This window comes from Poromitra crassiceps (assembly GCF_964638095.1).
Source record: "Poromitra crassiceps genome assembly, chromosome: 23".
Taxonomy (NCBI): Eukaryota; Metazoa; Chordata; class Actinopteri; order Beryciformes; family Melamphaidae; genus Poromitra; species Poromitra crassiceps.
The window spans coordinates 17,247,489-17,269,029 of NC_139639.1; the positions used below are offsets into that span (position 1 = coordinate 17,247,489).

Below are 21,541 nucleotides of genomic sequence, written 5' to 3' on the forward strand. Positions count from 1 at the left end.
GAAATGCTCCTCTTCTCTCTGCCTCCAGGCTTCCTGGCTACAGGGAAAAGAGAAACTAGAGTGGTTGAATAGACTTATTTGAGAAAAAGAAGCTGAAAGAAGACTAGAAGCTGATAAATCCCCTCGCCTCTCTCTCCAGGTGTCCCATCATTCTGCTGGGGGCGAGCGTTCCTCTGTGCGTCGGGGGGAGGGGGAGGGGGAGGCGTGATGGGTAGTTCATTCCCGTCCGTGCTGGACAGAGGCGAGGGCTGACAGAGAAGCATCGTCATCGGCAACATCATTACCTCCAGCCTGGTCGCCAGAATAAAACGTTGGCATTGTACGTTTCTTCAATCCACGCATACGTAGAATGTCAACGTTTCTGAACCAAAAATATGATGCATATCAACATTTCTACATACGCGTATGTAACGGCGTTGTGTAGGTGGTACTTGCAGAAACCCATATTAGGGGCTTGCCCAGGGGTGGATACGAACCGCCGACCTTCGGCTTGGGAGTCAGACACGCTAACCACTGCACCAAGAGAGATAGCTCCCTTGGTGGAGCTGATTAACATGCCTTTATACTGGGGAGTGAGTTTAACCGATCCACTCGCTACCACACTGGACTCACGAGGAATCAACGCTGATTCACTACGGTTACACGTATAAACATTTTTGAGTCTGCCATTGAAATAGCGCGGTGGCCAGTGAGGGCGTTGTGGTCGGCGTGCCTTTCACAAATGGGGTTTGCGTTCACGTCCCAGCATGTCCAACCGTAAGTCACATTTTAAATTTATGTTTAAGCCGAATCAAAACCATAATCAATGTGGTTAATCAATGTGGTTTACTTGCCTATATACAACCACATTTTTTTTACTAACCAAAGAAGTTAAAGTTGTTTTATTTGCGTTTAACGTTGGAAAGGCAGCGAGGTTTTCAAATTAACTGCCGTTTTGTTCCAAATTTACGTTGAGATTGTACGTATCCCTGGATTTCACAAATGCCAACCTTTTATTCTGGCGACTGCATTGTTGTTAGCTTACCTCAGTCCTCTTGAATGGTTGAGTAGCGGATGGATGAGAGATGCCCCGCACTCACCTGCTGTTGGCGAAGGGCGACGGGAGGGTAAGGATGAGGGGTCGCTGTGAGACGGGGGAGGCAGGGAGGGGTGGCAGTGGAGGACAAACTGCCCCTTCCCGAACTGTAGGAGGAGGCCGAGGGAGAGGGGAGGTGGAAGGAGAAGGAGGGAGAGGAGGAGGGAGGAGGAGGGGGGAAGCCAGGGAGAGGGAGAGGCGGGAGGCGAAGTGAGGGAGAGGGAGAGGGTGGAGCTTGGGGCGATGATGAGGTAGAACCGGTCTCAGGACACTGAGACCTCAGCTGCTCGATGAGGTCTTTCTGGGCCTCTATGGTCCGGTGGAGGCTGGGGTGACACACACACACACGCGCGCGCACACACACACACACACACACACACACACACACACACACACACACACACACACACACACACACACACACACACACACACACACACACACACACACACACAGTCAGACAAAGGTCAAATCTCAGTCAAGCAAAGCATACCAGGAGGTTTAAAAAAAAGTCAATAGTTAACTTTTAGCAGAGGCAAGACCCCACACTGCAGACGCCAGAAAATCTTGTTTTTCTTAAAACGAGTGAGAAAAAGATCTACAGCGTAGTGGGTACAAATGAAATCAGATCACGCCTGTAGAATCAAAAAACTATTCCATTGTTTAATTTACATTGGAAAGAAGCGATATTATCATGACAGTCTGGACTTGTTTAATTAGCCTAACTGTGTTAGCCAAAGTGATGCTCGCCTTTGAATAGGCTTGCGCAGCGCTGCCCACGATAGCAGTCAAGAGGGGGAGGAACGGAGGAACTTACCGTTTATTCTCCCTCATTAGCTCTGCTACTCTGGTGCACAGGTGAGCCGCACCCCTCCTTGCTCCGGCCATGACCAACAACACAGCTTGAGATGCTATTTCCTTGTCCTCTTCTGGGGCCCCTAAGGACAAATGAAAACGGTTTCCCGTCAATCAGCCGTGTTTGGTAGCTTTAATGAGTTGTTATATAAGTTCAAAGGCTACCTGATGTAGGAATGCACCGATCAAGGTCCAAATCCATCGATCTTGTCGCGCCACTGCACTTTTAGGTAGGCTATATTATGCGTTGTACACCGTACACCGACTCATGTATTTTCAGTCAGATAGGCTACACAGGCACAATGGCAATGGAGTTTTTCACCGTTGCAAACTTTGCCCAGCGTTTATGCGCCTTGCGTAAAATTACGCACGAAACAAGCAGCTTTGCGCAGTGGCAGGGAGGTCGCTGTGACAGAGCTTCTGCTTCTGCATTGCTAAAAAATGATGTATTTAGCAATAACGTGGAACTATCAGCATCAGACGCGCTTTCTCATTTGTTGTTTTTCCAGAAAAAAATATCCTCCTAGTCCTAGGATACGACGAAACATGTTTTTTTTTTTTTACTATAAAAGGTAGGGTAACATTTACCCTTTCTTAATATGATCTAAGCCTTAGATTTGGTAAAAAAGTGTTCAAGTAGCCTACCAAAGCCATTGTAAAGATGCCCTAACATGGTTCTCAAACCTTTCATGTCAAGGACCCCTAAACGGACACAAATATTAGACCACAGACCCCCATTTGATAAGATTTTGTCACATGGTCCCCGATAAGCTTTTTCATTTGAGGTGTTTTACTATGAAACCCATGACCAAAATTGTGTCACTTAATGGATGGAAATATATAGGCCTGCCTACTAGAAATACCCGAGTTCTAGTAGACGCACACACACGAACCACGTGACTACCATGTGAGCTGTAGCATTTTTGACGTTGAATGAAAGGAGAAATATTTCCTCGGCTCTCGCGCCGGAGCTTTTATGACCGCCCTACTCTGCCTCTGGATTGGCTAGCTCGATTGAAAGAGTTGCGTCACGCGCCAAGTCATGCTCGACTCACCGCGTTTGCGATATTTTTTTCGGATGATGGCGAAGGCTGGAGCAGAGCCGTAGAGGACACTAGGCGCACCCTCTCTGCCTGTGATTGGCCTAGCGTCAAACGTTCATCCAATCACATTCGCTTGGCTATCCTGCGTCTCTTTCTACAGTATGTGGTCAGACCAGACAGCAGTTTCGCTTGCTAGCATCATCCATGAAAGACGGCGACGCCACTGTTTGTTTAGGTTTTTGATATAGTCTGGTCTCTGGTTTATAATGCTGCCGCTACTCTTGGCAGTGTACTGTACATAATGTAGCCTACAGACAAATAAAAAAGAAAAGATAAAAGATTAATGAGAATTGATCAAGGGTTATATAAAAACAGGGTCAATGCCCATTTACTCATTCTAACCCCAATGTGACATGTATTTGAATTGAAATATGTATCAGTATGTGGTGTTTGCCCAGCCCTTCATTGGGAAATGCAGCTTTATGGAGTGGGATCACGTGGAGATGATGATGTTTAAGAGAAAGTGGATTATATCTCACTCCGATAAACATGTGAATGTTGTGTGATATGCAAAGGTTGTTGGTTCAATCCCAGCCTCAGGCAATTTCTTAAAAAGTACTCACATTATAAGCTGCAGCAGTGATCCTTCTTTATCATCACCAGTAGTTTGAACACTGATAGAAATAAGCTGATGAAGGAGACTAGTCAGTCCCTGACTCTAGTTAAACTCACTGGTACAAATCTCACCTGTCTCACTCTTTATGCTCTGTGTTATTGTCAGTGTGAATACAGTGTGTAGAAATCAGAAGCTTTAACTCCCAACAGCTCATAGTTCAGTCGGCTGAGTGGCTGTGTCACTGTCTCTGTCTGACAGGTAGACTGTTGGTTCGATTCCCGATGGAGGAGACATATTACAGCACTGCCCTGTCTTTAACATCACCAGCGTAGCGCCTCCTACAGGCAGATACACAGAGTGACACAGCGCCTCCTACAGATCCACAGAAATGTACACTGTGGATCGACTGCAAAGAGATCCAGACATGTCATATAGGCCTACTGAGTCTAGAGCAGTTTTTCAAAAAGTTATCTTTGCGCCTAGCGGCAGCCAGGGCCAGCACATCAAACAGAAAACCTACTTCCGATGTCAGTAAAGTTTAAGCTCTCTGTGGTTTTCTGTCTCATAACCCTCAGCTCGTGTCTCTGCAGAGGTCAGTTATTTTACACAAATAACTGTTTCTACTTAATCAGAGCAACAATGTAATTAAATTTGGAATGACAAGAACAAATTACACGTCTGTGCAATAGGCTAAGTAGGCCTAAATAACTCAGATATAGGGTCTGCAATTGTAACGTTCCATATAATGAAGTATCTCATGCTTGTTGATTTAATGATCGTTTTGCACCTGCTGCTGACGTTTGAGATACTTCTGGCTCGCCTGGAAAGAAGGTGGGAGCAGCCGAGTACAGTCAGCCAATCAGAGGCAGAGAGGGGCGGGTCATGCCTTCGCCTAGCCTTCGCCATCATGGGGGAAAAAATATCGCACCGCGTTTGACCCACGCAGAGCAGATCTTTTTCTCCCCACCCAATTTGCGCCAAGTCCCGCCCTTTCTTTTAGGCATGCGGAGTGATGATTGGTTGGGTTTAGGCACGAGGGTTAGGGCGATTGGCTGGGGAGGTAAAATATCGGGGTAAGCCAATCAGAGGCAGAGTCGAGCAGGACTTGGCGCGTGACGCAACTCTTTCAACCGAGTACTAGCCAATCAGAGGCAGAGTAGGGCGGTCATAAAAGCTCCGGCGCGAGAGCAGAGGAAATATTCTCCTTTCATTCAACGCCATACAAGCAGGAAACATGGTGAGGCGGATTTATATTAAACTCTGTTTTGTTAACGTTAGAACAACCAGGCGAGGGTTGCATGTCTCGACTAAAACAAATTCCTCGTATGTAATTTGCGTTTTGTGGCAATAAAAGTGATTTAGATTAAAACCGCATCAACGCGATTTTGTAACCGCCAACCTTACATACTGCTTACATGTTCGAAATTAAGACGTACAAACGTTAGAAACACGTCGTATAACGTTTACAAAGACAGGACAAATTAACAGCTGGCTATCTGTGCCGTAAAATGACGATTTTCGTTCGTTTCTCTGTGCCCCATATTTGAGTAACGTTACTGGGTTTGAGTCTTCAAAATGGACTCCTACACAAGGCCTTCTGCTGGTGCTGAGCCCGCTTTCTGTACAATATAAGATGCAGTCAACAGTTTCAACGTTACTCTGCAGTCAAGTAGACGTCGTTGAAATTTTGATCCAAATTGGCATAATGGCAAAAACAGACGAGTTAAATAACGGGGTTAGCCTATGGATGGGTAACGTTAAGCAGATAACTTGTTACTAGGGGTGTGGTCTTTATCAGGAAACTGATAAATAAAATACAGGCCTTCCCCCCCAGGACAATACCATGGATGTAATTATATTAACAATACAGACAGAAGGCGAAAAGGCAGGGTTAACACAAAACACAAAACACTGAGGGTTTCAAACTTCCATGATTAGAATGTGGAAAGCCTCATTAGTGTTTTGCTCGCACCCGTGTTCTGCATTTTCGACACAAAATGGCCCCCGTGAAAGGGGTCTATTGTGTTTAGGCTCCGATTCGTTTCATGTCTGATTTGGCGCAGTGATTGCACTTGATGCACAGCATGTCAGGTGAGGACTGAGGAGGAGCTGTCTGAACTGAAATGGATGCTTTTCATTGCCCCTTAACACAACAGAGCAGAACTAGTTTGTTGGCCTAAAGCAGATACTTGATTAACAAAGTACAAATAATTCACATGAATATGAAGTCAAGACACTTTTTGTATATCAAGAGAATAATTTGATGTCTGTGGTCCCCCTCTCTCTGCAGCGTGAGTGTATCTCGATGCACGTTGGCCAGGCCGGTGTCCAGATGGGCAATGCCTGCTGGGAGCTGTACTGCCTGGAGCATGGCATCCAGCCGGACGGGCAGATGCCCAGCGACAAGATCTCTAAAGGGGCAGACGACTCCTTCAACACCTTTTTCAGTGAGACCGGAGCCGGCAAACACGTTCCCAGAGCTGTCTTTGTGGACTTGGAGCCGACAGTCATAGGTAAACACAGAATTTTCTTAAACAAGTGAGAATGAACTGGTGTCATAATGTAGTTTAGATTGAAGGTGACTTGGCATTTTCTCCTGCGCAGGTTAGAATGGGAATGATTCACTCATGAAAATGCAGCATCAGAAGCCTTTCAGCGTGCAGTGGACTAATTTCGTTGTTCCACACATTTCTAGTATTTCTCTATGTATGACATAAGTCAACACGGTGTACAAAGAAAAATGTGACTCTACTAAATTGATTGAGGCTAAAATCTGAAATGAGACCAATGTAACGGTTTTTACTTGTGTTCAGATGAAGTCCGGACTGGTACCTACCGCCAGCTTTTCCACCCGGAACAGATGATCACTGGAAAGGAAGATGCAGCCAACAACTATGCCCGAGGTCACTACACCATCGGAAAGGAGATCATTGACATGGTGCTGGACAGGACTCGTAAACTGGTAAGCAACAAACGACTGTAGGTCCGTCTGTAGACTGGCCAGTGTTCCTACGAAGCCCTGGAAAATGAAATAAATTGAAATATTCCAGATTTTTTTCTTTATAGTTTCCCCCCGCAATTGTATATGGCTAATTTCCCTCTGCTGTCCTGGTTGTTGCTCCATCCCCTCTGCCGATCTGGGGAGGGATGTAGACTGACATATTCAGCCTCTTTTCACCTGACGGCGAGGAGTTTCACCGGCAGGGACGATCACGATATTCCCCCCTCCCCCCAAAAAGTTAAAGGGAGAAATAGGTTTAAATGAGGGGGGAAATGTGTCGGAACGATGTCTCCAGACATGGCTATATTTTCATATATAAAAAAACATATTTTCTCCTTCAGGCTGACCAGTGCACCGGGCTCCAGGGTTTCCTCATCTTCCACTCCTTTGGAGGAGGAACGGGCTCTGGCTTCACCTCTCTGCTCATGGAGCGTCTCTCCGTCGACTACGGGAAGAAGTCCAAGCTGGAGTTTGCGGTGTACCCAGCTCCCCAGGTGTCCACGGCGGTGGTGGAGCCATACAACTCCATACTGACCACCCACACCACCCTGGAGCACTCCGACTGTGCCTTTATGGTGGACAACGAGGCCATCTACGACATCTGCCGCAGGAACCTGGACATCGAGCGCCCCAGCTACAGCAACCTCAACAGGCTGATCAGCCAGGTCGTGTCCTCCATCACCGCCTCCCTGCGCTTCGACGGCGCCTTGAACGTGGACCTGACTGAGTTCCAGACCAACCTGGTGCCCTACCCACGTATCCACTTCCCTCTGGCCACCTACGCCCCAGTTATCTCAGCAGAAAAGGCCTATCACGAGCAGCTTTCCGTGGCTGACATCACCAACTCCTGCTTTGAGCCGGCCAATCAGATGGTGAAATGCGACCCTCGTCACGGCAAGTACATGGCCTGCTGCCTTCTGTACCGCGGAGACGTCGTGCCCAAAGACGTCAACTCCGCCATCGCCACCATCAAGACCAAGCGCACCATCCAGTTTGTGGACTGGTGTCCCACAGGCTTCAAGGTGGGCATCAACTACCAGCCTCCCACCGTGGTTCCCGGAGGAGACCTAGCCAAGGTGCAGAGGGCGGTGTGCATGCTGAGCAACACCACAGCCATCGCTGAGGCCTGGGCTCGTCTGGACCACAAGTTCGACCTGATGTACGCCAAGAGGGCCTTCGTCCACTGGTACGTCGGGGAGGGAATGGAGGAGGGAGAGTTCTCCGAGGCCAGAGAAGACATGGCCGCCCTGGAGAAGGATTACGAAGAAGTGGGAAGAGACAGTGTCGGGGAGGATGAGGATGAAGGAGAAGAGTACTAGGTCATTGTGGTCATGACATGGCAGTTCTGAAACAAAGTGTGCACTTTAATAAAAGAACATAATTAAAGCACTTTGTCATGTGTTTCTTGGTCAGTGTACCAACAGATAACCAAAGGTGACTGTTTTATTGGCAACAGGACTCTAGATACTGTCTACTGTCTGCCCCCAAAAAGACAAAAGTATTCATTGTAAACATTGTTGAAATAGTGTCACATTCACAAGCAGAATGACAGCTAATGTAGGAAGTTTAGTTGGTTGATCAACTTGTTGGATAGGCATTTTGTGTGTCAAAAGCTGTTATCCTGGATTTCAATTGTTCAGTTGAGATGAACATCAGTATTGTCCTATTGAGAACAGGCATCGATGCCTCAGGAAGCTCCTTGATCTAGGAAAGGAGGCTATTCAGGATGGATGGAAGATGAGTTTACATAAAATTTAAAAAAACATCTAATGTCAGTCAAGACATTCACAGATAAAAGGGCAAGTTTCTGACTACATATCAAATGGCTTATCTGTCAAAAGGTTTTCTGTACTTTTATCTTTTTCATTACTATCCACATTTAAATACAATCAGCAATGGACAATTGATTTCATACTGTAATTGGACTTGCTGAGTTATAGTTAGTATTTTTCCCAGGTAGAATTGTAATACTTGAATGTCATAACTTATAGTATACTGGACACAAAACACTTTCATTTAAAAAGTATGATTACTGACCCTCATTGACAGTCCGTTTATTCGTTTTACTTTTTCCCCCACATTAAATTTGTATCACATACATTTGTTTAAAATGGTTAATACAAATAAAGGTCTTCTTGATGCTGGTTAAAAAAAAACATGGGACTCATTTCCGGTTGGGGGCGTACGGGGAAATGTTTTCAACTTTTATCATTAGTCCTGGCTTGGGCAGAGAGAAGGGGGCATGGACCTCACTTGAGATTGTCTGACCCAAATCTGAAAATATTTTTAAATTGACAGTTATGATTTTGTCCATGATTATCTAGTGTAGGTAGAGAGAAAGTGAAACTAATTTATGATCAAAATTGGCATTCTAAAATTCCAAAATCATTAAGTTTTAACGACTCATCAATTTGCTGGGGACCCCCTAGAATACCCGAAATGATCCCTGGTGGTCCCCAGACGCCACATGAGAACCACTGGTCTAACAGACTAGCAACAAACACATTAAGAGGCCCATGTAAAATTAATTTGGCTTTATTGCTTGCACTGTACATACATGTTATTTTCAGAAAGTTGCATCACGTTGACACCTTGTGGCTGTAAGGCATCACTGCAACTCTGCGACCCCATTCGCTTGGGCCATGCAAGGAGGGACAAAGCACTGTTTTGTTGAATAACCGCACCCATGATTTTCCATACCTACTTCACCAAATAGCATACATTCTGTTCAGTAGCTCATGTCACCTCTTGGCGTGGCCTTTCAGCTGTTACCATCCCTGCGTGGTACAGAGGGCTACTGTAGAGTTTTGAGTATATGTGGAGACACACAAAGGGACAGACATGCCTAATAATTTCAAAACACAAATGTGGTGCAAAATAATGCAGATTCATTCATGATGTGGAAACAATCATACAGCAATTTAAACAAAAATTCATACATGGCAGAATCAAAAATAATCTACTGGTCAGGGGTCAACTAACTCGTAGGCGGTTATACTTATACAGTACATATATATATAAAAAGCCCAACTGAAAGGCGAAGGATGTCCAGATCAGAAAGGAGGAAAAAGTCCTAAGAGAGTTCTGTGCCACCTTGTAACTGCAGAGGTGTGAAGCGCACAATAAGCCAGAAAGTAAACCTTGTCCTCCTCCTGTCCTCATACAGCAGCTTTAGGCAAGCTACAGTGCTAAGGGGTCTTTTGAAATATGACAATCTCAATGTGGTGATTCAGACAAGTTGGTCAAACCAATCTGGATCTGTCCTCCCATCCGCTCCTCAGTTCTTCATATCTATCCATCCATCCTTCATAGCTCCCAACACCAGCTTCCCGACCCACGACTGGAATATGCCGACCTTGACGTCTGAACCGGCACTGCTGCCTGCCTGTCCCTCTTGGCCAAATAAATAGAGAGAAACACAGAGAAAGAGGGAGGGGGCGGGAGAGAGAAACCGTGTGTGTGTGTGTTTTGGTTTGATGGCCAGTGCCGGCCTCTTGTCTTCCCGTGTTACGACGACGTCGGCGTTATTTCCGTGGGGGCCTGTGACTCCGTGGCGTCTGTGGAGACGGGCTCGGCGGCGGGCGCTGTAACAGTGACCGAGGCTTCGGGGGCGGAGGAGGGGGGCGGCAGCACGGGGCCCACTCCCTGGTGCAGGAAGGGAGGCAGCTGGGAGGCCAGGATGGCAGGCAGAGGGGGCAGGGGGGCCAGACCTGGCAGGTTGAGGGGGGGCAGAGTGGCGAGGGGCGGGAATGCTGTGGATGAGAGAGAGAGATGCGTTAAGTCACAGGATCCACTCCCATTCTACAGTGCCATTTAAAGACTTGAAGATTTAAAAGTTTTATTTACGAAGCGGCAACCTCTGTCTTGGAAAAATGAATGGTTTTACAGCTAATTTCACTGTTCATGACAAGTTGACAACTGTACGGGAGGTGAATTTTTATACAGCTCACCCATTTATGGCTGCAAAGATTAGTCCAATTGTATAGAATTCAATTGGAAAATGACCCTAGTTCTCACATGATTTAACTCTTTCCTAATGAGTTTATGGTCTCAATTGCTAGTTTCAAGTCTTCTTCAATACAAGAGGATGTTCATTTTGTAAACGATGGTCGAATATCGAATTAAAGTAAAGTAAAATAAAAAAAAGTAAAGTAAAAGTAAAGTAAAATAGATGATTTATTTTATTTGACCTTTATTTAACCAGGAAGGGGAACTCATTGAGATTAAAAATCTCTTTTACAAGAGAGTCCTGGCCAAGACAGGCAGCAGCACAGTGACATGGTCCCGACATATGACAACATATAACAAAATAAAACACTAGGAAGCACAGTTAACATCATTCATAGCATCTGCAGGCAGAATTGGACGTTTCAAAATCTATCAGGAGCGATTTAAAAGCATTTAGCGAGACCAGCTCTCTGAGAATCAGGCTGTTTTGTAGCTGGTTCCAGGAGGAAGGCGCAGCATACCTGAAAGCCTTTTTCCCAAGCTCGGTACGCACTCTAGGGACAGATAGTAACAGAAGCTCCTGTGTGCGTAGACGATAACCTCCTGATTGTTTTCGATCAATGTATGCCTGTAAATATGCTGGGAGCAGACCAAGGATAGCCTTGTAAATAAAGGTGTACCAGTGGTTGAGTCTGCGAGTGGACAAGGCAGACCAACCCACCTGAGCATACAAGGTACAATGGTGAGTGAGAGTTCTCAGATTAGTAATGAATCTCAGTTCATTCATTCAGTTGATAAAGTAGACTATGATTTGGGGCGTGATTGACAGGTCGCCTGTCCAGTGATCACACAGCTCATCAAAAATGCCAAACTCAAGGTTTCAGGAGTTCACAAACCAATGGGTGGCCATGGTATTTACCTGTGCTTCCTGCTGGGTGTGGTAGGTGGCTGATGCCTGCTAGCGACACGGCACCGAGGTCTGGAAGTGCCAGGTTGATGTTGGCCAGGTTAGGGAGAGGGGGCAGGCCGGCCGGGAGGGGCATGAGACCTACAAGCACACACAAGACGCCATATTATTCACACTACCGGTATCTCGCTTTTTCTCAGCTGCCAACGCCTCACTTCCTCCATGAATGTCATTAAAGTCAGCTGCTTTCCATCCATATTGCAGATGCTTTAGAAGAAGTGCTGGCAGAAAAGAGCACTTCCTAAAGTTGAGAAAAGTTACAGGAGGAGACCACATGACATCGACGGCAAGTTTCAAAGAAGAGAGCGGGCTTTCATGGTGTGTAACAGCTGACCGTTTATGGCAACAGTAACAGCAATGACAAGCAGAATGAACATGGAGAACGTATCTCTAAAAGGTTGGTGGTAGTTGCTACTCTGATGTAGGGTTGTCAAAAGTATCGATACTATCGAAAAGTATCAATACTAAAATTTTGAAACGGATACAATACTCGTTTGCAACAGGTATCGATAAGTATCCATACTAAAAATTTGAAACGGATACAACACTCATTTGCAACAGTTTCGATACCAGCAGTGCTTTCTCTTAACACTTTGAGTGCCACGGCCCTTGGGCAAAAGGTTGCTGTACTGTGCCACATAGGCCGCAATGCATTTTAATATAGCCATATCATTTTTTGTGTTCCTCTTATATGGACAACCAATAGCCTCAATGAAACTTTGAACCCTTCTGTTTCATTTAAAAAAAAACTGTGTTTATAAACCGTTCCATTTTGGAAATACACCCCTCTGAAAAAGAGTGTTTTCGACCGAAAAGAGCATGCTGAAATTAGTTTCTGAGATAATCACATCTTTATGTTAGAAAGGCGACAGAATGAATTCTGCTTTGAGTTGAACAAAATGCTATAGCTGAAATGAAAGGTTAGAATGTCTAGTTTACCTGCGGGAAAAAGTATGTCAAAATAATGTTTTTTTTTCTTTCTACAAATATTAGTAAACAGCTTGGTCTAACATCAAAATGTTCACTTTTATGGGGTCATGCTGGATATTGAAGTCTCTATTTACATAGGGAAACAAGATATCACTTTATTTTTATGAAACTACACATTGAAAGCTTTCATTTGATGTGTAACATAATAACAATATTCAAAACACAACATGTCCTGCACTGTTTTATCTTCTTCACATGGACCTTCAAAATAGTTGGAAATCAAGACAACTTTATGTAAACATAGGCCAACATCGAGCCTGCTGCTGCCTGGGTGTGTGTGTGTGTGTGTGTGTGTGTGTGTGTGTGTGTGTGTGATTGGCTGCATGTGCCCCTGCGTGCCCCACCCCCCTCCTCCTCCTCCTCCGTGGTGGGAGGAGTCGAGTGTCTCTGCTGCGGTTTGCTCTGAGTTTGATCTGCACTGAAAAGTCCGCTGCCTGCATCCCCCCGCCTTTTTACAGCGTGTCCTCGGCTCCCAGCTGAGAATAATGTAACTTTTCAGAAAGACGCTGGTGTCGCCGTGTCGGCAACTAAATCATATGGATGGACTATCGCAGTGGACACGGATGGGGCTCAATTGTGGCAGCAGATGACTGCTGTTCACAGGCACAGCTAACGTTATGCTTCAAGCATATCGATGCGATTTCCGTATTCCGTTTCCTCATGACTTCTTCTCTCTTTTCTCCTGGCCTTTGTCTAATCGGGAGGGCACTGTCGCCACCTAAGGGTTCTGTAAAATAGGTTAGACACATTCAATAGCTCCCATATTGTAAGAGGTGATGTAAGAGGCTTAGATCGACATCCCCCCGTCAAAATATGAATTTGGAGTTATTGACGCCATTTGGCGTCGCTGGCAGCCTACGGTAAATTTCTCCTGACGCCATTTGGCGTCGCTGGCACTCAATGTGTTAATGACAATTTTCCCTCCCTATCATTGGTGGGTATCTGTTGCTTCAACAAGCTAAACGTGTTCTGATAGGCTGATGGCTAGAGCAGGGCTAATCTGCTGTCAGTGCAATGTTTTAATGAGTTTTATTGGGCCTAGATTATGGAGAAGTGTGCCTCTGTCCGTCCATCTGTCTTAACTTTATTTTTGACGTGTCATCATCACGTGGTAAATGGTATCGAGTATCGATATTTTCCTGGGTATCGGTATCGAAGTAGAAATTCTAGTATTGTGACATCCCTACTCTGATGTGAACACAATGGCTGCTTCTGCTGTTTGACAATTTGACATAAATCCTGTTTAGCGATGGTTGCAGCTTGTCCTTATGGAAACATAGGATTGTTTACCCCACTTTGCACTATCAGCACCAAATGAGGCAGCACTTTTTCTACAAGAAAAGTGGGAGGGTGCGAACACGCCCTTAGGAAACTGTAGAGAGAGAGAAGGGAGGGGGAGCAGAGCTTCTGTTGCCTAGCCACCGTATCAGAAGTGCAGTGTTGACACTAGCTCACTGACTCAGCGGGAATAGAGATGGATGAGGTGTGCTTTGTGTGTGTGTGTGTGTGTGTGAGTGAGAGAGAGAGAGAAAGAGAAAGTCACGCACCGGGTAGCGTGGTGTGTGTGTGAGTGAGAGAGAGAGAAAGTCATGCACTGGGTAGTGTGGTGTGTGTGTGTGTGTGTGTGTGACGGGTAGCGTGGTGTGTGTGTGTGTGTGAGTGAGAGAGAGAGAAAGTCACGCACTGGGTAGTGTGGTGTGTGTGTGTGTGTGTGAGTGAGAGAGAGAGAGAGAAAGTCACGCACTGGGTAGTGTGGTGTGTGTGTGTGTGTGTGACGGGTAGCGTGGTGTGTGTGTGTGAGTGAGAGAGAAAGTCACGCACTGTGTAGTGTGGTGTGTGTGTGTGAGTGAGAGAGAGAAAGAGAAAGTCACTCACCGGGTAGCGTGGTGTGTGTGTGTGAGTGAGAGAGAGAGAAAGTCACACACTGGGTAGTGTGGTGTGTGTGTGTGTGTGTGTGACGGGTAGCGTGGTGTGTGTGTGTGTGAGAGAGAGAGAGAGAGAAAGTCACGCACTGGGTAGTGTGGTGTGTGTGTGTGTGAGTGAGAGAGAGAGAGAGAGAGAAAGTCACACACTGGGTAGCGTGGTGTGTGTGTGTGAGAGAGAGAGAGAAAGTCACGCACCAGGTAACGTGGTGGCGGGGTTGAAGCTGGTGGCAGCAGAGTTCAGTGGCGTGAGGGGGCTGGAGGAGGTGGGAAGCACGGGAACTGTAGGCAGACCTGGAGGGGTGAAAGAAATTACACAGAATACAGGCGGGTAATTATACAACAGATGAGCTTATGAGAACGTTATTTATTAGAATAGTTATTACAATAGGTATTAGAACTAGATGCAAAAGTAAAATCGAATGAGACACAGAGAGAGAGAGAGAGAGAGAGAGAGAGAGAGAGAGAGAGAGATGAGATACCTGTCTGCAGCTCACTGGGGATGGTGGGCGGGGCTGTGCTGATTGACAGGCCAGACAGCGAGTCTTGGAGGCCGGAGGGGGCAGCAGGTGCGGTAGGAGGAGGGGTCACCGCTGAAAGCTGGACCTGGGGGGAGTTGGAGAGAGAGCGGGTGAAGAGAGGCCCAATTCCAATCCGCCCCCTAAAGACTCAAGCCCTGAACCCTCAGTCCCTCTAATGGCCGCCATCTGAAAGTGGTTGAGTCATCAAGTGTGGAAGGGATCCACATTGGATAAATAGGAGGATTGGGACAGCAGATCCCTTTGCACTTGACAAGATGATGTTGACTCTGGCAGGTTTGGGGCTCGCTATATATTGTTTATTGTCAAGACACCTAAGGTGTTTGAGGGATAGACTCCCTGATGAGTCTGTTCTCATCCAGGCTCTGGCTCTACAGAGTGGACAACAGGTAATTTAAAAAAGAATAAATATAGCCTACTGCAACATCTGCAATTGATAACTCTGTAATTATAATTAAAATAAGCTTAATGATGACATGTCACCCAACATTATACACAATGTCAATACTGTGCAATACAGATTCGGTAAAACTATTTCTCATTCATCAAAAAAGTTGTGGATTGCAATTGTAATAGAAATGGTCGACGATTATACTAGGATTGTGTAATATAACTACTTGCATTCCGCTGATATAACATTTTTGTCTAATCTAAAATGCCTATTAATGTAATGTTTCATTGTCAATTTACGCATTCCAGCGCACCCCGTACACGCGGCTCCTCGGTCTCCTCGTTCGTTTTGCGCGTGTGTTCTTTTCTTCTTTATTTTTTTACAGATATTTGCGGAGCCCTCATTCACTTTGCGATTTCACCGTGGGACATCCCTAAGCCCTCACCCCCTTCACGTGAACGCGCCTCTAAGGGGGTGAGTCAGTAAGGGGGAGAATTGGAATTGGGCCAGAGGGACGAGGTAGAGGAAAATACGCTACAGTGGAAAAGGTACGGTCAAGTTCGTTCAAACATCTAATTCACTCTAATGAGTTATGAGCCTCTCTTGGCTGGCATGCCTGCTTCGCTGCATGCATAATGAGGAAAGCATCAGAGGCCACAAAATAATGAAAGTCACTCGTCGTGCATGTTTTCAATTGGCCATTTTACAACAGCTTTGAACGCCACTCATGCAGTCTGAACTGAGGGCTATCCGAGTATCCCGTGTTCTAATGAGTTCATATATTGTCATACCACTGGAATATGACAATTGAGTGTGGCACTGACCTCAGTGAATCCGTCCTTCAGCGGACTGACCGGCTCACCGGCAGCGTGTCCGGGGAAGCTGAACTTCTTCCCCTCCTCAAAAGGCCGGGTGGGTATCCTGTGCAGGTATCCATACCCGATCCCACATCCTAAACTGGACACGGTAGAAGGAAAGATTAAAGTAAAGGTCCTTACACATCAAGAGCGATGCGAATATACGGCACGAAATTGCGATGCGAGTTTTGACCCACCTGTCAATCACAGCCACAGATGTGTACACGTCGGAAGCGAATTTCTGAAAAATCGACCGTGGTTCGAAAAAATAAACACCGCAATAACGCTGGGCGAAACTTCGCCGTTGGTATGCACGGTTGCATTGACTGATATAGGTTCGGAAAATATTATTGACGTGCAAATTAATCGCACGAAAAAAACGTGCTTGGTGTGTAAGGACCTTAAGAGATTAAACCGGACAAGGACACACTCGTCTTTATTGGACAGGACATGCTCGTCTTTATTGGACAGGACATGCTTGTCTTTATTGGACAGGACATGCTCGTCTTTATTGGACAGGACATGCTCGTCTTTATTGGACAGGACATGCTTGTCTTTATTGGACAGGACATGCTCGTCTTTATTGGACAGGACATGCTCGTCTTTATTGGACAGGACATGCTCGTCTTTATTGGACAGGACATGCTTGTCTTTATTGGACAGGACATGCTTGTCTTTATTGGACAGGACATGCTCGTCTTTATTGGACAGGACATGCTCGTCTTTATTGGACAGGACATGCTCGTCTTTATTGGACAGGACATGCTCGTCTTTATTGGACAGGACAGAGGACATGCTTGTCTTTATTGGACAGGACATGCTTGTCTTTATTGGACAGGACATGCTCGTCTTTATTGGACAGGACATGCTTGTCTTTATTGGACAGGACATGCTCGTCTTTATTGGACAGGACATGCTCGTCTTTATTGGACAGGACATGCTCGTCTTTATTGGACAGGACATGCTCGTCTTTATTGGACAGGACATGCTCGTCTTTATTGGACAGGACATGCTTGTCTTTATTGGACAGGACATGCTCGTCTTTATTGGACAGGACATGCTCGTCTTTATTGGACAGGACATGCTCGTCTTTATTGGACAGGACATGCTCGTCTTTATTGGACAGGACATGCTTGTCTTTATTGGACAGGACATGCTTGTCTTTATTGGACAGGACATGCTCGTCTTTATTGGACAGGACATGCTCGTCTTTATTGGACAGGACATGCTCGTCTTTATTGGACAGGACATGCTCGTCTTTATTGGACAGGACAGAGGACATGCTTGTCTTTATTGGACAGGACATGCTTGTCTTTATTGGACAGGACATGCTCGTCTTTATTGGACAGGACATGCTTGTCTTTATTGGACAGGACATGCTCGTCTTTATTGGACAGGACAGAGGACATGCTTGTCTTTATTGGACAGGACATGCTCGTCTTTATTGGACAGGACAGAGGACATGCTTGTCTTTATTGGACAGGACATGCTTGTCTTTATTGGACAGGACATGCTTGTCTTTATTGGACAGGACATGCTTGTCTTTATTGGACAGGACATGCTTGTCTTTATTGGACAGGACATGCTTGTCTTTATTGGACAGGACATGCTTGTCTTTATTGGACAGGACATGCTCGTCTTTATTGGACAGGACATGCTTGCCTTTTCGCTCACATGCACACCACAACGGATGCACGGTCTAATAGCGCACTAGTCAAGACTGAGGGCTGAGTCTAATACCGCGCACACACACACCCACACACACAGGCTGAGAAATCTGTCTTCTGCTTTTCACTCAATCAAGGCTGCTCTTCCTCCAGAGGACAACCAGGAGCATAATAATAATAACAACAATAATAATAATCAGGCATGCAAACTGGTTCTGGATGAAAAAGGTGAGAAGGAGCTGTGATAATCATCCTCTTGTTTTAAAATCATGTGCGCCTATGAGGAGTGCCATCACGCCCATACAGTATAGTGTCTGGACTGTCCATCCCCACAGGGGTTGCTGCACGCAACTTTCATGTGCACACGCATATGAACGCATGTTGACGTGTGGGAAGCGAATGTTAATTTTGGAGACTTCACGATCAAAACCATACTTATTCAGAGACCGTTTAGAATATATTTGTTACTTTGTTACTTGCTGCTTCAACAAAACTCGGAACTTGGAACGGAATTACAGGTCAGAAATTCAGATATCAAAGTACTGCAAGAACATCATGGTGGATGTAGTTATCTTGGCTGTGATTGGCTAAATGATACCCTCAGACAAATTTAGAGGATGACAACAACTGGGCAAATGCTTTATTCAGAGGCTTTCTTGGAGCAAGCTCACGCTAGAAAACCTTGTGTGCGCCTGTGTGCATTTCTATCAGGAAGAGTGTGTTACCTGCCCTCTCCTCCCCAGGCACTGTTAGGCGTGATGACCACCTCTCTGCAGTTGTCAGTGTCTGTGTTGTACACATAGAGTTTCAGCCCCTTGCCCTCGTGGGTCTCTATCAGAGAGAACAGGTCCTCTGACTGGAGATAAAGTCACAGATGGAAGGAGAAGGTGGTCAAAATGAGAAGTCACACAATTACTGCAAATCTTATTATAACAAGGTCAAATGTATCAGTACTGGAGTTGTAGTTCTCATGACCAAAAGTACCTCATTCATAACAGTGTCAGCTCCAATGATGTAGTCAGTGTGCGGCCGCAAGCCAGCCAAAGCTGCTGGAGAATTAGGCTCCACCTCCTTTGAGAGAGAGAAAGAGAGAGAGACTGTGAAGAAAGAAACTACTGGTATACCAAACAAAACAGAGCTATATAAAAAGAGAACAATACAGACAAGATTCCGGCTACTGACCAGCACATGCCAAACATTCTCATTGGCTCCCTCGAAGCTGCAGAAGCGAATGGAGACCCCAAGCAAGCCCTGTCCCCCCCACAGGTTGCTAGGGGTGACGGTGGACTCCCTGAGCTCCAGGGTCTTAGAGGAATAAACCAGCATCCTGACTGGCTTCTCCACGCTGGCTTTCAGCAAGTCCTTCAAGGTGTCATTGTCCTTGTTCTGGAGGAGAAAGGATGACGACCAGAGAAACATGCCACCTCATTATCTGCAGTTTTTCTTTACATACAGTACACAATGACAACATTCCTTTCCCACTTTCTGCAGCACTTACCAGTCTGGTGTTGTTGATGGAGACGATGAAGTCAAAGAAAGGCTCCAGCCCTGCCCGGTGCCCTGGTGAGTTCTCCTGAACCTGCACAAGGACCAGAGACAACTTCAGCAGATGGCTCTATTGGGATACATGCAGTCACTAAGGAAATGGGTTACAAAGGTATCAACTCTTTTGGAAATGTAGATATTGGTTTTGAAATTGGTACCATGGAATATCAATGTTGCAGACTGTAATTTGTTTTAGGTTACAGACTTTACAGACAGATTTTTCTCTCTGTACGCTGGCTTTCCATCTGTCGCCAGGGTGTCCAATAACGTTATTGTACATGTAACGTTCACTTTCCAGTGCTGGCATGTTGCCTTTGTAACCCAAAACGTACCGCAATTTTTTTTGCATCATCATGCACTGGCAAACCTGTTTAAATATAGCGGCCTGCCTGTTTGGGAGGTGTTTGTCCAGGTTTAACAGGAAAGGGGGGCACGCCAGACGGGGGATGTGTCCGATTATGGACACATAAATATTGAAAACGTTAGCTTGGCAGCTGTCATTTAAAATAGCTAGCTAGCTATAGTAGCATATCAGTGGTGCTCAACTTCTGACAAGCATATTTAATTAACGAGCGGACATAACGCTAAACAGAGAACATGATGAGAAATGACAGACGAGACTGCCACAACTCCAATGATGCACAGCAAAATGTTGCTACGTAGGCAACAATGTTATCCAGACGGAGGCCCCAGATGTCATCCCCGGCCTAGAGTCAACACAGGGAGCAGGGAATCCTCCACCGCTGACCCGATGCTAAGCTAACTGCGGGCTACGAGAGCCAAACCCTCACCCGGAGAACATGGTAGCCCTCGGAGCCTCCTCCCGGTATCTCCACACTCTGCGCGCCTCCCATGTTAAGGTGGATAAGACTGTGTTTGACGCTGTTTCTACTGGTAAAGGTGAGATGCTTGGCTTCCACAGCCAGTCAGCAACACCGGTACACGTCGCCAATTCAACTACTAGACTAGCTGAACAATGCGCATGCGCCGTTACGTGGCAGGAAATAACTAAGAAATAACAGTCCCAGCACCCAGTCGAATCGCACATAGGTTACGCAAAAACCACGCCCTGTGCCCGCCTACGCAGAGCAGTCAAGCGCCGGGATTGGCCAGGAGCAAGTCTTTTGTCTTCTTTTGACAGCTGGAATCTCCCACACCACAAATCGCTGGGCACGCAGCCCAGCGATTTCATGAACCAACTGAATTGCTCTTGATAAGGGACATTGAAATTAATTTCAAAACATCATTGTAAAATTCAGGCCTTTAGCCAAAGCTTCAATAACAGCTCAGCTGACAGTTTAACCTGCAAATGAAAACTATAAAAAATATCAATTTAAAAATACAATAGGCTACAGCACATAGGCCTAGCCCCCCCCCCCCCCCCAGTCCAGCCGTTTGTTCCAGGCCAGTGAAGTCCCAACAATCTACAAAAACATGCAATAATATAAAATCATAGATAAAAAGTTGAATCATACACAATAAATAAAACCAAAAGTAAAGGGTTAGCCTTCCCAATGGCCAGCAGCATCTGTTATTCTGGCCTCATAATAAGCACTGAGGCGGGTGGTCAGAAAGTCAATTAACATTAAAATACATTGTATGCTTTGGTGCGTTGTGAGACAGCTCGCAACGTAGGTCAACATTAGGCTACCGTTTAAAAACTAATCTTACATAGGCTATAAGTACAGGGTACCAGATATGGCCTAATTGAATTAGTTTAAAGACAGAAAACAACAACACAACACTTGCCACAATGTCATTCACAAACAGCCTAAAATATTAGCTGGTAACTGTGTTTCACGCTAGAGTCTCTGAAAGGAAATTGAACTGGGGGGGGCAATATTCGGCAGGGTGGTTTTTGCTGCTGCCGAGATATGCCCCCCCCCCCCCCTTCTAAGGCCAGGTGACTGTTGCCTCTATCAAATTCTCAATGTCACTCACAAACAGCTTAAAATATCAGCTGGTAACTGTGTTTCACCCTATAGTCTCTGAAAGGAAATTTAACAGGGCGGGGCAATATTCGGCAGGGTGGTTTTTGCTGCTGCCAAGATATGCCCCCCCCCCCCCCCCCCCCTGCTAAGGCCAGGTGACTGTTGCCTCTATGAAATTCTCAATGTCACTCACA

General features: G+C 45.9%; 2 protein-coding genes across 3 annotated transcripts; one reads left to right on the plus strand and one right to left on the minus strand.

The window, feature by feature from the left end:
* Positions 1-4,780: 4,780 nt before the first annotated feature.
* On the plus strand, positions 4,781-7,968 carry LOC310797287 (tubulin alpha chain-like). Its single transcript, XM_083659648.1, has 4 exons — positions 4,781-4,826; positions 5,880-6,102; positions 6,403-6,551; positions 6,932-7,968. The coding sequence occupies exons 1-4, from the start codon at positions 4,824-4,826 to the stop codon at positions 7,907-7,909; spliced, it is 1,353 nt and encodes a 450-aa protein (XP_083515774.1). The 5' UTR covers positions 4,781-4,823; the 3' UTR covers positions 7,910-7,968.
* A 668-nt stretch (positions 7,969-8,636) lies between these two features.
* Positions 8,637-20,357, minus strand: LOC310797011 (Golgi reassembly-stacking protein 2-like). Of its 2 annotated transcripts, none has more exons than XM_083659284.1 (10): positions 20,208-20,357; positions 19,370-19,450; positions 19,054-19,257; positions 18,856-18,942; positions 18,597-18,727; positions 16,172-16,304; positions 14,900-15,023; positions 14,616-14,711; positions 11,458-11,586; positions 8,637-10,342 (listed from the first exon to the last, which is right to left on the minus strand). In XM_083659284.1, the coding sequence occupies exons 1-10, from the start codon at positions 20,268-20,270 to the stop codon at positions 10,098-10,100; spliced, it is 1,293 nt and encodes a 430-aa protein (XP_083515410.1). In that variant the 5' UTR covers positions 20,271-20,357; the 3' UTR covers positions 8,637-10,097. The 2 variants fall into 2 exon arrangements, with proteins under 2 accessions (XP_083515410.1, XP_083515411.1); XM_083659285.1 differs by having other exon boundaries at positions 19,370-19,507; positions 20,208-20,287.
* Between the last annotated feature and the right edge of the window lie 1,184 nt (positions 20,358-21,541).